Source organism: Mytilus galloprovincialis, chromosome 9, assembly GCF_965363235.1.
Source record: "Mytilus galloprovincialis chromosome 9, xbMytGall1.hap1.1, whole genome shotgun sequence".
Lineage (NCBI taxonomy): Eukaryota > Metazoa > Mollusca > Bivalvia > Mytilida > Mytilidae > Mytilus > Mytilus galloprovincialis.
The window spans coordinates 39,692,297-39,709,289 of NC_134846.1; the positions used below are offsets into that span (position 1 = coordinate 39,692,297).

Consider the following 16,993-nt stretch of genomic DNA (forward strand, 5'->3'; position numbering starts at 1 on the left):
GGATTTTCCAGAATAATAACTCTACTCAATATTGACAACGATGATTGAGGAGATCAAATGCCGTTAATATTATCGATGCAGACGAGGTATTGGTCAAAGTCTCTAATCAACAAAGGTATAGTGAAACTGAAATGTGTTCAATCCTATTATTTTATCAGATAATTCTTTTTTTGTACATACAATGAATAAAAGTACTCGATAAAGTCAGATTAATATAATTTAATTTTACAAAGCCCATATTTCTAATACTTATTTATCCTACATTCTACTGAATGTTTTAATGTAACTTCATCCTCCATCATTAATTTAGCAAGACTTCAAACACCTCTAGAATATCAAATTAAGGAGTTGACTATGGTAGTTAAGAAAAAAACAACGATAAAGGAACGCAATAACTACTTAGAATAACGGCAAAGACAAGTTCTATCGAGGGACACCCCCGCCTCACCCCATAAAAAAATAAAACAATTCAACTAACAAACAAACAAGAAATAAAACAAAACAGATGATAAGACCCATGCAATAGAAAGGTAACATTGTTGATTTTCAAGTCATAAATCGATTGATAAAAAAAAACAAAAACGAACTGAGTGAAACATATCAACTATAAGAGGAAAACAACGAAACAACAGAAAGACTGAAGTGCAACAACCTACATAAACACGGACTAGATCAAATTTATTCGTACATTGTGTCTTAATTTGTGTTACTAGGTTTTTTATTGAGTTAAGCCTTCCATTTGATATTTTATAGTGTGTCTTTCTATGATGAGATGTTATACTATTGTTTTGGAAAAGGGAGAAGGTATGGTACAATTAAAACGTTTAATCCCGTTGCAATTATTTGCACCTGTTCTAAGTCAGGAATCTGATGTTCAGTGGTTGTCGTCTGTTTATGTGGTTCATAAGTGTTTCTCCTTTCTCGTTTTTTATAAAGATTAGACCGTTGGTTTTCCCATTTGAATGATTTTACACTAGTAATTTTTAGGGCCCTTTATAGCTTGCTGTTCGGTGTGATCAAAGTCTCCGTGTTGAAGGCCATACCTTTACATATAATGGTTTACTTTTATAAAATGTTACTTGGATGGAGAGTTGTCTCATTATGTACTTATATCACATCTTCCTATATCTATTTGTTAACAACTGTCATATTCCCGACTTGGTACAGGACATTTTATTAAAAGTTGATGGGTTGAACCTAGTTTAATGGCTGGTTGTAAACCAAGACAGTTTGACTAGGATGCTGACACTAGATCAAACAAAGTTCATTAGGAAAAACCGTAGAACCTTCAATGAGAGGTTTAACTAACTATAAAACCCGCTTTAATTCACCATTTTCTAAATAAGAAAACATACCAAGTCAGGGATATAAGAGTTGTTATCCATTCGTTTGATGTGTTTTAGCTTTTGATTTTGCATTCGACTATTGACTTTTCGTTTTGAACTTTTCTTGGAGCTCGGTATTATTTTACTTGCATTTTTATTTATATATCTGAGAATTTATATAGATATTGCACTCATATTTAAAAATAGCAGTTTTTTTTCCCATAAAACATAAAAAAGCGTTGCCGATAATGGGGAAAAATTTAGTGTGAGAAACCGAATAGTTAGTATAGATCCGTATTTGACTTTCTTTTGAGGAATGAGAAAGACTAATATTAACACTATTCATGGTAATTTCTTAATATCAGTATTAAGATAACTTTTCGAGAAGCAACTCATTAAACTGTTACATGCATTAAATATATGTTTATCGGACATCGTAAGTTTGTCTGATGATTAGATCAGCGTTAAAGTTAATTGCTGCCTCTTCACGTAAGGAATATACACCATCATAAATCAATTTTGTCCTGGACAATAATTGTATATGGTTTCGACCATTGTATGCATTTCTGAGGATGTCCTCATACTATCATGCTTTAACTTTAATTTAGTTACCTAATATGACACATACAAAATACTTCAATGTCTTAAAAATGTTAAAGTACAATTTACTTTACGTGTAGCGTTGTGTATGATATTGTAACAAACCACAATGTTTGTTCGTAAAATATGTACTTATACAGGGTTAAACAGGAAATTTGAATATTAAAAAAACATAGTAAGGAGTGATGTTTCACTACATAAAAATGTATCGATTGACATGTAGCCACAATTAACGTTTAGCTTATAAGCTTATTAAATCATAGAATATAAAAATGAAAAACAAAATGACGAACATTTTGATTTTATTTTGTTTATGGATTAGCTTGGCAAATACAGGTATGCTACTTTCTATGAGTGGTTTACACAATTTAATACTTATAACGTAAATATTTCTGTGAACATAAATTTATTGTTTTAAAATGTTTTATACATTATTGTCTTAAGGATGTCTGCTTGTGACGTTTTGGAATTTTTGTCAGATTTTCAGAATCCTCTGGTTTTATCCATTCGAATGCCTTAAAATAATTTCCCCATGAACCCCCATTTTTCTTTTTATAAATCCTTTATCTGTATAATTATAAGTCAATTGTAAAAGTCTTATAAAACTTTATTTATTTTTTAATAGTATTTGAGAACTTTAACTGGTCAATGATAAAGCTATGAAAAATCAAGGGAGAACATTTTCCCGCCAAAATTCCAATGGCTATTATCTCGGAAACAAGCACATTGACCCCTATATTTTTTTTGCTTTTTTGATTCCACAATTTATTCCCTATCAATACATACTAATTTTATGAAAAGTTATTTATTTTGAAACTGAACGGCGAACATCCTTAAATCAAGTTTAACAGATATATTTTTTTTTCAACATTTCAAAATTATATAAACTTACAGTTCAAATCATTTGCCCAATTAAAAAGATAGACCAGCTTTAGAGGTTATCATGGCAAAGACAAAATAAATGCAAAAAATGGTTAGCAGGAGACAAGTGGTTTGATATTTTATTTCCTAACCCACATTGAATGTCTTTAGTTTGAAAGGCAGAACATATCTAAAATAATGTAAAGGTTTTATGACAAAAGTCTTAAAGAAGTTTGAGTTTTTGTTTGTTTAGATCAAGGCTTAATCAACGTTAACAAATAAATAATTAACATGCAATGTATGTTATACTATTGTTTCAGAAAAAAGGAAGAAGGTTTGGTACCATTAAAACGTTTAACCACGCTGCAAATGTTTGCACCTGTCCTAAGTCAGGAATCTTATGTACAGTAGTTGTCGTTTGGTTATGTAATTTTTTTATATAGATTAGACAGTTGGTTTTCCCGTTTGAATGGTTTTACACTAGCAATTTTGGGGCCCTGTAAGCTTGTTGTTCGGTGTGAGCCAAGGCTCCGTGTTGAAGGCCGTACATTGACCTATAAAGGTTTACTTTTATAAATTGTTATTTGGATGGACAGTTATCTCATTGGCACTCATACCACATCTTCCGATATCTATAAATATTACTGCTTTTAAATCATAAATGTACTGCCCTAATCACCCTACACTCGTTTGGATCATTTGGGAGAAGTCCTATATTACTATACCACTGTATGTATAAAGTAATATATTCCGGAAAGAAAAAGTCCATATCAGTTGGAAAAAAGCATATATAATGTGAACCTTAATTGTCAAAAGTACTAAATGGGTTTCGAAAATTATGCAAGTACCTATTCCTAAGTACTTAGTAGACAAAAGAAAGCAGTCTATTTTGCTATCAACAAGATGCTTACAGTCACTATAATTACTAATTTTTAAAAAAGAGGGACGAAAGATAGCAAATGGACAGTGAAACTCATAAATCAAAAATAAACTAACAACGCCATGGCTTAAAATGAAAAAGACAAACAGACAAACAAACCTAATATTTAAATCATGTTTAATTTTTATTTCCAATTTTACAAAACGTTTTCAAAGTAAATCATATAGTTAGAAAAGATGGCGAATCGAAGTAGAAAGACTAAAATATAGTTTTAGAATTTTTGGTCCTACAACATTTTGTACAATTAATGCTCTACAATGGCGTTCTTTATTTGGCCTTTTTAACATATTTTGATTCGAGCGTCACTGATGAGTCTTTTGTAGACGAAACGCGCGTCTCGTGTAAATATAAAATTCTAATCCTGGTATATATGATGAGTTTAATTATATGCAAGTTTGAAATAAACAAAATAAACTTAAATGTTTAAAAATTTGTTGATAAAATTAAATTGTTTATTTTTTAGAAAAGCATTTGGTTACAGTTCCTTTCAACAAAACAATTCCTATCCTTTGTACTGATTATACTGTTATCAAACTATTGAACATGTCTGTGGAGGCAAATAGTAAATGTGCACCTGCTAAATGTAGTCTTTCAGAGCAAGAACATTTTAGATTAAGAAACACATGTAATGGACAAAACAGGTGCAATATTACATCAATAATGCCGAATAGCTGTTTACTGGAACTTGGATTTTTCAGCTTGTCATATTCGTGTCTAGGTAAATACTAAGTATGTTTTGGGCTATTTAATTTTTAAAATGAAAAGATTTAATGATATAATTCATATGATTTATATGCACGATCTGCTCTAATATTGTTTCAATTTTTTGTTTAATATATAGATTTAAAGAAAATAAACAGATACGGATTGCATATTTTGGTATTGATATGATTCACTCATATGGTTTCATCGGAAAAAGATACATTTATTCTTAAACCAGTTGTTTGCATGATACGGGTTATGTTTGTCTTATATATGTTATGATTGTATGATACTAAACCCCTAACGGAAGGGATTGTGCTAGTTTTAAGATTTTAACCAGTTTAATAAAGCTTTGGAGCTGGCATGTCAGTAACTGTTTACGTATTCTGACATATGACTCGGACATCTGTTTAAGTGAGTTTTACTGTGAATATTGCTGGGTGTTAGTTTTTTTTCTATACTGGCTAGAGTTATAGGGGAGGGTTGAGATCTATACAAAAAATCTGTTAAACCCCGCCGCATTTTTGTGCCTATCAAGTCAGGAGCTTCTGGCTTTTGTTAGTTTTGTATGTTTTAATTTTAGTTCATTTATATGTTTTAGTTTAGTATGACGTCAATTTTCACCGAATTAGTAAATATTTTATTTAGGGACCAGCTAAGGACTACATCTTGGTGCGGGATTTTCTCGCTGCGATGAAGACTTATCGGTAGCCCTCGGCTGTTATCTGCTCTTTAGTCGGATTGTTGTCTATTTGACCTTTTCCCAATATCCGTTCTCCATTTTAGTTTGTAAAGTTGGTCAGAGACAAAATCTTTCATTTTATAACACCAGGTTTTATATAAATCATGAGATTATAATATATATTTTCGTTTTTAAGGTAGATTAGGTGTCTAAATTATAATCCATAGAATTTTTTAATAATTTGCCAAAATGTAGTTTATATTATGCTTTTTAAAAAATAATAATAAAAAGAATGGGTCACCGGCTTATTTTCACGCTACACAGTGTTCAAAATTGACAGATTTTGTATAGATTATGCATGGAAAACCCAATGTTCTGCAATAAAGCGTACATTGTAAACTACACCTTAGAATTTTGAGATAACATATTTGAAGATAGCTTAAATAGTATGCTTTCAGTTAAGAAAAAGAAAAAATGGGGTGACCGAACCCGTTTTCTTGCTACATTATAAAATAGGTAAATTCCTAACACATTCTATTGTAAAAGTACCTTAATCTGAATTATCTGCCCTTGCATTTGAGTTGCTTCACCTTATGTGGCAAAATTAGAAAAAAAAATAATCAAACATAAGTTTTCTGTTTTTTTGTAAAATACAACCATAAATATGATAAAATGTCATTTTCTATATTGAAATGAAAGTTCTCACAAATGAATTACCTACTACTCTAAAAATTTGCACATTCTATTAAAGATCTATACCTTGTTTTCTGGTATTTCAGAAAAAAAAGATTGAATTTTAGCTGGTTTAAGTAAAATGAGTAGATAGACAAACGACAGCATGTGGACTGCCTAATACTAAGTCTTTTGTTTTTAAAGGCACAATTATATGAAATACAGATATCTAATTTTTCTGACTTCTAAGTCTACATTTGCCTTCTACTTTTGTCGTAATCTGATGATAACTTAGACATGGAGTGGGCAAAAATTAATTTCATTCAAAAATAAAATAAAATAAAAAAAAAATAATCTGAAGAAAGAAATTCGATTTCATAAGTTCTTAAAATTCAGTAAGTTATGCTTTTGATCAATTCCGTCGTTTGGTCTTTACTTTTTTATTGGAAATCTTATAAATATTTTTCCAAGAAATTTTTTAATATAAAATATTTTATGATACAGAAATTGCCCATAACTGTAACTTTGAAAATTCATTGTGTGGATGGATATCTTCTTCAAAAAGTAATGGTCCATACATTTGGAAGAAAGGGAGCGGATCGACGAAAACAAAATTGACAGGACCATCCAAGGACCACACTTCTGTCTGTAAGTAAACACTTAATAGTAATACTACAGACAAATGATTACGAACCAGTCATCAAATGCAATTCATTGTCAGTTCCCAATATCGGAAGTTATACCTGAATTCAAAATTATAGCACACTCTAAAAAAATTGAAAAAAAAAATAATTTTGGCTCTTTAAAGAAATTATATGTTTCTAACAACTACTCTCCTATTACAGAACATGTCAATGAGCCCCCATATTGAAAGAATGATTGTATTCATCATTTATAGGGCAAAAATGTGTTGTGAACTGGAGAACCTCTGTTTCATGATTGCAAATGGTAATGGAACTCCGAAGTATTCATTGTGTACTCAGAGACAGAATTGTTGCATGTGTAGCTTTCATCGATGTCTACATGTCAATGATTTTCGTGTTTACATTGATTTAAAGTTTGAAACATGAAGCAACTGAACAATTTGCGATTTAACCAACATCAGTAAGCGTACAGTTTTTTTAGCACTAACACTGATGTGTCCTCTAAAGTTTATGTTTGGTGCAATGATCTGACGAACTTTCTCTTCATGATAGATGGAAATGATATTGAGTATACTTGTACATGTTTGCCACAAAATTAATACATGTATTAAAAAAAACATTAAAAAAAATTACAGCGCTTTTATCGCTATTCGTCACTTTAAAGTAACAGTTAGGTATTCAATACAGAACAAAAACTCTCGCCTCGTTTAAAGGATAAAACGGCCGTAAAAACTGGTTTGAGTGGAATTTCTTCCAAATTAATAATAACTCTATGACTGTGATTTGAGGAACAAGGAAATGTAGGAACATCAATCTGGCTAAGAAATCATATCTGTACTGTTATAATGACCTGCATTTATATTATTGAAATATCGCATTTTTGTCCACTCAATACATCCAAAGTTACTCATTGTGTGCAATTTTCATTTCATCATTTAAGGGAAAGCATTTGACTGATCATAGAAGCAGATTTTATCGAGTAAAACAAATATGCCATATATAAGTACCCCCTGTTTGCAATTTGTTTTACTAATCATTGGTTTTGTAAAAGATAAACTTTAAACAATTGAACACTATTTCGACAAGGAACAAATCTGCAATGTAAACATATTGTAATCTGTATTATTACGTATACTTGACCATTGATGTCAGCATCAATCTTTTTTAACCAGTTTTACATGTTTGTAATTTTAGCTGAAACTGGTTTTTATGTGTACAGCGATGCAAGATCAGGAAATAGAAGAGACATTGCACAGTTAACAAGTGGTTCAATAGTTTCACGTCATAAACAGTGTTTATCCTTTTGGTATCATATGTATGGGGATGATATTGGTAGATTAAAAGTATTCCAAATGAATAGTTTAAAAGGGAATAAAAAGCGCATCTTCCTTAAAAAGTCTAACCAAAGTAATGCATGGCAGCAAGCGACTATTGACTTAAAAAATGTGGGAATCTACCAAATCAGGTTTGAAGCTACCCATGGAAAGGGTCCAAAAGGAGATATCGCTCTCGATGATATCAGTATTGTAAATAAAAAATGTGCAGGTACTGGCCTTATATATGTTTTTTGTAAAACACATAAACACGTGTATCTAAAACGACATGTTACTTACATGCCAAATAACAATATGTCGGATGCGTGAACATTGACAAATATACGATGCTGAAGCTAGATATTAAACATAATTGATAATCCCTTTTAAAATAACCTTACAAAAAATCTTCGTGCATCTGAAAAAAGTCATCAAAGATACAAGGCTTACTACAAAATGAAACACCGAACGTGAGTTTCGTCAACAAAAGATTCATCAGAGACACTCGAACAGTTGAAAAGTCATATCTAATATGATGTTGTTGAAATATTTTGAAACGTTTTGCCAAACGTGAACTATAATCTATGAAAAACCAGTATTTAAAGCTGAACAGAAAATGGAAAAGATTAATATAACTTTTAGCATTCTTCTCAAAGCACGCATATTTGGAAACTCCAATGATTGCTTTTCGATATTATTTATTACAAATTTCATTGTGACCACTTAATACGTAATGGGATTAACATAAATCTTAGTATTAATAATTAAATGATTTTTATGACATATGTTGGAATCTTAGATTCAATTTACAGATTTTATTAGTAAATGCCGTTCAAATGCTGGTGCTTGTAAAGGGACAACCGAGCACATAAAAAAATGTCAACACGTGAACGGTACATATCATCTTGCAGAATGTTCAAACATTTATATGAATATTGACAAAAGCAGTTTGAGATTTGACCCTGAATTCATCTCAACTGCATGTTCTGCTATTTACCAGCAAATAAATGATTCTCTATGTACAAATGTGTCGAATTGGAATCTTTGTACAATCGACATGTCTAAATATACACAGGATCATCCAGAATGCTTTCAACGTTACACCATCAAGACAGAATACGAATGTGAAGGTAAGTTGTGGTTGAGAAATTAATGTCTAAAACTTTTTGAAAATTTAGTCTGTTATATTTCGTTTACAATTAATTACTCCATTACATTCTTAAAATATAATTGAATCGTCTGAACCGAAGGTGCTCTATTGTCCCATATCTGAGTACAAAATAATAAAAGTACTTATAACTATTCATTTTCTTATTACAAATTGAAAATTTAGACTACGAATCAAACAACAAATTCAAAGACATTTCATTATTTATAATAATTAATATATTTCACCATACTTGACACATAGAAGACACTTTTTTATTGATAGAGGTTTGCTGCTAACAAGGACGCTATCTAACAAAAAATGGTGAAGACGAAACCATGCCTTCATTAATTTTACAGACGCTATCACGAGTTTGTTGACCGTTATGCAATATCACTCTTGTGTTTTTTACCTCTCTTTAAATGCATAGAATTCGTTTTAATTTTTACGGATAACTACAACTACAACTTTTCATATTATATTTAGGATTGTCAACAATATTCATCTTTCAGAGTTTTCTTTTGTTCATTGACTTGACTCATTAGATGGCTTCTAAGTTGAATTCTTTATGTATTGTTAAAAATAGACCGATTTTATGACGAGTGCTGCGTTCCAACGTTACACAAAACGTTTAAGCACTATTTATTTTATCAACCAAGCAGTTAGGCTTTTAATTCAGCGTACATAAATATGCTTAAAATAAAAATGAAATATCTTCTATGTTATTTATCTTATATTAACAAGTATATCACTTTAGACCCACAAGAAACAGTAATGAACTCATCAAAATTCACTGAACCAGTCTTGACGTCACAATCCGATACTACTCCTACCTTGTTTGATATAACAACAGCACAGAAGACATCTGAACAGCTTGAGACAACAACTTACCTTCATTTACAAGCAAGCGACAAAAGTCAAACAACTATTGCACTTTTAGCATTAACATCAGATAGTTTAGACGTTACAGGTATGCTCAAACACACTATTTGGACTCTAATATATGATGATGGCACTTAACTGTATATAGGAATTAACATGTAAATTGACTACCGGACATCTATTGATTTTGTTTTACGTTTGCTTGATAAATATGTGAAGTATACACAAAAACTTCTTTTATTCAAATTGAGATTTAATCAATTTATGTAATTGATTCATATCCACAAGGTTAAGTGTCGAGGGTTTAATAAAGAAAACACAAGAAAATGTGATAAAAAAATTAAAAAATAATCAGTGCTAACAGACGCTGTCCTCTCTATACATGGGTGTTAATACAAATATGAAAATAATCAAATGTGATATGATTACCAATGAGACAAATCTCTTTCAAAGACAAAATACCAGAGAAATTAGGTCTTTACATATTCAACATCCTTCTGAATGAGAGTAAATCAAAAAATATAAAAAAAATAAAACGAAAGACTTTATGATTTCATTTTTTGTTGTTTACTATTGTGCTATCATATCATATATTACAGAACCGGGAACATCAAAATCAAAGGCACAGAAAATTGTAGATCTTTCCATATTTGCAGGTACATTATGAAATATGTTAACTGACAGTGAAAAAACAAAGTAAATTGAAAAGTAGAAGAAACAAAGGTTTACTGAAATTGTATTTCAACTCTTATTGGTAGTTGTTGCATTGGCGATCCTATTACATCTCTTTAATTTCATCTGATAAAATTATATTTAACCTTTGTGAGTAATCAACAAAATTGATTCTGTTATTATTTAATAAGGGAAAGAAGAAAAAACATATGTCGGTACACACATTAAATTGATTTATTTATTTTTGGATGCAATTGTTATATAAAAACGAATTCTGATATAAGAGACAACAACATTGAGAGCAAAGACGTAATAATATAAGACATGTCTACCTCTAAATAAAGGCAACAGTAGTATACCGCTGTTCAAACTCATAAATCCATGGACAAAAAACAAAATCGGGGTAACAAACTACAACTGAGGGAAACGCATTAGATATAAGAGGAGAACAACGACATAACACTACAATGTAACACACACAGAAACGGACCAAGCATCAGACAAAATCCCACGAGAATAACAAATATAACATCAAAACCAAATACATGAATTTGGGATAGACAAGTACCGTGACACATCTTATCGCAATGTGAATTTACTCTCAAAAATAAGAGAAAACAAACGACGCAACGTTAAAATGTAACACACACAGAAACGAACTATAATTTAACAATGGCCATATTCCTGACTTGGTACAGGACATTTTTAAAGGAAAAAATGGTGGGTTGAACCTGGTTTTGTGGCATGCCAAACCTCCCTCTTTTATAGCCATGTGAAATATAACATTAAAATGACAACTCAACACCACAGGACTACAACATAAATAAATTGGAGAACACTAGTGACAAAGAAACACACGAACAACAGCCAACAAAAGGCAACAAGTTGAAAATTTTAATACGCCAGAAGTGTATTTTTTCCACACAAGATCTACTAGACACGCCCAGATATAAAAGTTTGAAAGCAGAAACAAGCACAAAGTCGAACAGCATCGAGGACCAAAAGATAAAAAAAGTTGTGCCAAAAACGACCAGGGTTTTCTGTTAGTTACCAGAACATCCCTATTAGTTAGAATAATTTATACTTTTGCAAGCAGTAAATTTATAAAATTACTAAACAAAACCTGTACATGATAAAACTGAAATATTAACTAATTACAGGAAACAACTGAAATACATTACATAACCAGACATTTGCAACACAAAATGTAGACACATCCGAATAAGTTTAAACCTCAACGCCAAGTGACGTCATATTTGAAATTGTAAAAAATGACAAAAAAAAAATTGACGTCATTTGAATTTGTAAAACAGTTCATCAAAAAATGAAAAATGACGTCATTTGAATGAATAAGATAGAATTATGATTGATCTAAGATTATATTTGAACCAAATCTAAAAAACTTAAACAGTAAAAATGAATTGACTATACGCAGACCAAAATAAATGGCTTCATAACACGTGGTTTTTCTCAATTACATGTTGCAAAATTCAAAAAAGATGCATCAGAAGTTGACCGCGGTTAAAATCTCATTAACCACTTTACAATAAACAAATCAAAGTAAAACAGACGAAAATAAAATCTAATAAAATTGGAAACGGGAAATATGTCAAAGAGACAATAACCCGCGGACCATAGAGCAGTCAACAGCCCAAGGCCACCAATATGTCTTCAACGCAGGTAGAAACTACCACACCAGGAGGAGTCCTTCAGCTAGCCCTCATTTCCTGAATATTTTTCTGTTTGTCTTTCAATAGGCTCTGTATGAACTCTGCGTCGTATACATACACAAAACTGTCGTATAAAATAGAACACTCAGTACTTATTTAAATATTGTATCTCTGTTAGCATACTCATTATATTTTTTTATTAATGAGTTGTGTATTTGGATGATATCCTCTCTGGTAACGTCTTTGTTAGAGTCAGCGAAGTTCCTCACAAAGTAAGGTGTTTACTGGTCCAAAACGTATTGTGCATTGTTCAATGAAAAGATGTAGTTAATCTTTTATTTGTACATGGTACAATGTAAACAGTGTTGTAGAGCGTAGATAAAACTTTAAACTTCTGTTGAATTTTGGTAAGGTTTCAAAGGAAATTCAGGTGGTATCCAACACTTTAACTAAAATTAATTTGGCTCGTTTAATTTTTTTTCAAATTTTGACAAAGTATTTACTTTGACCCCTTTACAAAAATATAAAAATTTCAAAAAACTTGAACCAACCGTTTTATCAGAAAAATTACACTGGTTATATAGCAGTTTGACAAACACTTATTTTGATTATTGAGAAGCTTAATATTCCCTTAACAACACAACGTAATTAAAACGTTTAGCTGATTTTACAGAGTTATCTCCCTGTAGTGTTAGGTACCACCTTAATTGAATGTTCAAATTCACTTACGATTTTCAAATTCAGTTAATTCATTTGATGCTCAGTATGCACATAAAATAATACCAGTCTTTTAACGTTAAAAGAACTTTTCATATTAAGATGGTATACATTTGATTTTTAGTATTTAGTGTCATTGTCATGTATCACTTATTTTAATTAAAAATTGAGAATGGTTTATACTACTTCTTAGATGATATAGCATACATTTGCACTTAAGTATAGTTTAGACAACGTCAGTAGTTCTTACTATAACGATACGTATGTTTATCGAAAAGTACAACTTTTAATGCATATCTTGTTACTTTTTGTTATTCAAAGGTTTAGCTATTGGAGCTGCTCTGTGCTTTGGAATTTTAATTGGAATCATAATTCTTTATTGCAAAAGAAGGTAAAATATTATCTTTTAACAATTTTGTTTGAAGTAAAAAAGATTAAAAGATGTACATGATGTATAAGGGTCAACATGAAACAACAACAGTAGACATAGATTGAAATTACATACTTGATATACCCATGATGCTAACAGATGTCTCGATCAATCATGTAATATCAACACATTAAACAAAACGGTTAACAGTCGTCATAATATTCAATCACTTATAGACATTTCAAAGATGTACACCTCTGAGAAGCCATACATTTCTAGAATTACACTTTTCGTCTTAACCTGATTTTTCGGTTTATATGACTTCGACAAAAATAATTGGTGAAGAAAAAAACATATGATGGTGCACTACTGTTTTGCTACTGCCCTTTGAAAGTACATAATTTTGATGATTTTACCATTTTCTTCAATTTTACCCGTTTTTTGGCTATAATCGTGAAAAAATGATTTTTTGATACTTTCAATAAAGAAAGAGTTGACCAATCTGAAAAAATTTAACTTAAAAAAACTATAGATAGGTCTTAATAAAATCATATTTTGATACTTTTTTGTGTCAAATTTACCATGCTGTCAATTTTGTAAATTTGTGATTTTTCCCTATTTAAGAATAAAACGCATATTATTGCAACTTCTTTGTTAAAAATGATTGAACAAAAAAATAGTGACAGATGTTTCTGGTAAAACAATTTCTTGTACCCCTCATCATTTTTTCATACCATTTGAAAAATTATCACCCCAAAACTACTTATTCTAAATACACAATTTTTTCACAGAGTTAAGTTTGGTTATAACATTTTCTAAATTCATTGATATTTTTCACTTGTTTCACATGTTTTGGAAAAAGTTCAAGAACGAGATTTCAACGAGACTGAAAAGTCAGAAGAATACATTGTTAAGCCATAAGTATACACATGTCCATAGCTCATTTTCGTGTTTAAAAAAAGATACTTTATCTGGAAAAAAAATATCAGGTTTATGCCGCTTTAAGAAAAGAAATTATGAATCTCTACACGGTATGTTTCTAAACATGTAAATCCAGCATTTTTATATTAGCAAGTAGCAATTTGTTTGGTAAAGTGATAACAAAATCCATAAAAAAACGTATAAGTTAACAGGGGACTCTTGTATCTTATTAAACCTAATTTCACTTTTTGGTGAAAATATATAATTTATACTTTAAACGTAACGTTATTTCTTTGATGATAATTCATTCTTTCCATGTAAAATTACTAGAAGAATAAATTGCATCATTTAGAAAATTTGCAAATGAATACACTGCCTGCCAAGCAAATTATATCTTATCAGCAGGAACAGACAATCCTTTAGAAGCTAATACCGTAAAGCGGGTTATTTTCGCGGGGTGCAAGTTTTTGCTTTTTTTTGCGGATAAAACAAAATCGCTAAAATAAATTCTGCCAATTTGAAATGTTTTGAACATGCAAAGGTATTGATAAAAGTTTTGAATCCGCAACAAAAACAACAGCCAAAATATTTCGTATACCTTATTCAATGAAAATCGCGAAATTTTACATCCGCAAAAATAACCCGCTATACGATACGTCCCAACAGTAACATTCATATTGATATATATGGAGAAGGTTTAGGAATTACAACGAATGATCAATACTATCATGAGCTAGTAACGGCACACAATGTGGTGGAGGTAAGTCTCTTTCTCCAACTACATCATAAGTTGTACAAGTAAAACACATGAAAAAATGTAAAGTACAGCTGTCACCATGATGAACTTGATAGAACAAGGAAATTGAAGACGGTAAATTATTCGGATATAAATAATTATGCTGGTTACCTATTTAAGGCAGTTTTAAGGTATCTACATCTGTTTGTTTAATACTGCTGCCCAAGGAAACAAAAGATCATGAATAACGCTTTGTGTAAGTTTCATGAAGTCTAATCATTTATGTATGCTTTCGATTCTAGTACGCACATTTCGTATACTAATTGACCTCCCCCTGTGTTAAATGTGATGTTTACAGCTAGAAACTATCTTAATCATTCTTTTATAGATCCAATAAAGGTAAATTAGGAGATGGTACAAAGCACAGCAGTGACCATGCTATCCATCGAAAGACAGATTTACCCCAAACGAACAGCAATATCACTAATAAAGTATCGACTGAGACAGACCCAGACTATCAGCACTATTACGAGATCAAGGATATAAAAAGATCATCCCTTAAAGTGCAGGCCAAATATAATCTAACTGACAATCAAGAATACTGTATTGACCAGAATAATACAATAAAAGAGAGACACGAAACAAGTAGGCCTCTAAATCATTCCGACTACGATATAATCGTAGAAAAGCTACAGAGTAAAGAAGACAACAACAACAAGACGACAGCGCGGCATGAAGCAGAGAACTATTACACTAGTATTGATCCTAAGACATTCGAACATGACAACGAATACAGCGTCCTTAGTTCACATAATGAAATATGTCATCTATCATTACCCGATATTTCTAGTCTAGCAACCTATGTTGTTTTAGATCCAAAGGAAACAGGGTTCAATAGGTCAAAAGATCATTTTCGTACATACGATAAAGAAGATTCAAGTAAAGTTAAGACTAGCTCTCTGAATGGAAAGATAATCCGTGATAAAACTGCTACATCAGCAACTAATGTCTCCCTGGATCCGGAAGAAACAGGGTTCAGTAGGACACAAAGTTTACCTTATAAGAACAAAAAAAGACTATAAAAAGAAAAAAAAATGTAATAGAATAGAATATATTGATACACGATACCAAGGAAAGAAATCAATCGATTCAGTATCACGAATTACACTTGACATATTCTTTGCAACAAACTTTTATAGATTGTTAAAAAAAATTACCTGGCTATATGGAAGAAGGACAGTCATAATAAGTATATTAAATTATCGTCTCATTATTAAACAAAAATATGTGTTTCATCTTTTTACTTTTATTTTAATTCACTTCAATAGTATACAGTGGATGCATAAATTCATATATTCACAATACTGTAAACACTTTTTATGAGCTTAAGATTTCTAGAATCTGAACGGAAACGCATGAACAGTTTAAAAGTGTTTTAAATGGTTTGTGACTACTCATTAAGATATCTCGTAGTATGTTTTATCATATATATGATACCTAGGATGGAACTATTTCATCTGCATTCATGTTCAAGCTGTGTTTTTATGAAATCCGTAGTAGTGAATTTAAGGTTTATTTCGAAATAATTAATGACTAAATCTATGCACTATGTAGACTGTACATAGTTGGTTAGATAACTTTCATTGACAGTTGAGCAGTACACCAATAAACCAACATCGTAGATAGCGGAAAAACAGTAGCTCCTACTCAGACTTTGTAAAACGTCACCAGTGTCTGAGCAGAATATACTATCGAAAGTTGATGAACCAGGGGATATGTCACAGAACGTCTTGTTCTTTTCTAAAATAGTTCAAAAGAAGGTATCAAGGTTATACTGTTCTTTTATGTGTCTTTGTTCTGTCATACATATTACGTTTACTGTTTGGTCTGTTTTCTGTGATATCTATTTGACGTGGCTCGTTACTTATACATCCTGTCAATGTGTTGTTTGTATTATCTTTCATTTTTAATGTTGTGTTTTGTACGTGTGGCTTTTTGTGTTTCTTTGTCACATATGACGTGGCTCTGTACCTCAATAAATACCGCCATTATGTTATTGTTATATTATAATTTTGAAAATAATTTGAATGACAAAATTATTTTACGCGCGTAGTGGTATTAACATTGTGGGTTCTTAAA

General features: G+C 30.9%; 1 protein-coding gene across 1 annotated transcript; it reads left to right on the forward strand.

The window, feature by feature from the left end:
- Positions 1 to 2,118: 2,118 nt before the first annotated feature.
- On the forward strand, positions 2,119 to 16,147 carry LOC143044987 (uncharacterized). The gene is made up of 9 exons (XM_076217266.1): positions 2,119 to 2,261; positions 4,190 to 4,444; positions 6,287 to 6,430; positions 7,621 to 7,971; positions 8,552 to 8,869; positions 9,644 to 9,856; positions 10,368 to 10,424; positions 13,149 to 13,218; positions 15,243 to 16,147. Exons 1-9 carry the CDS (start codon positions 2,198 to 2,200, stop codon positions 15,934 to 15,936), a joined length of 2,166 nt encoding a protein of 721 aa, XP_076073381.1. The 5' UTR covers positions 2,119 to 2,197; the 3' UTR covers positions 15,937 to 16,147.
- Positions 16,148 to 16,993: the final 846 nt, after the last annotated feature.

Excerpts from the sequence above, each read along its gene's own strand:
- LOC143044987 (XM_076217266.1), top strand. The coding sequence starts at position 2,198 with ATGAAAAACAAAATGACGAACATTTTGATTTTATTTTGTTTATGGATT. Across the intron at positions 2,262-4,189 it reads GATTAGCTTGGCAAATACAG|AAAAGCATTTGGTTACAGTT; the intron begins GTATGCTACTTT and ends TTTATTTTTTAG. Across the intron at positions 8,870-9,643 it reads GACAGAATACGAATGTGAAG|ACCCACAAGAAACAGTAATG; the intron begins GTAAGTTGTGGT and ends ATATCACTTTAG.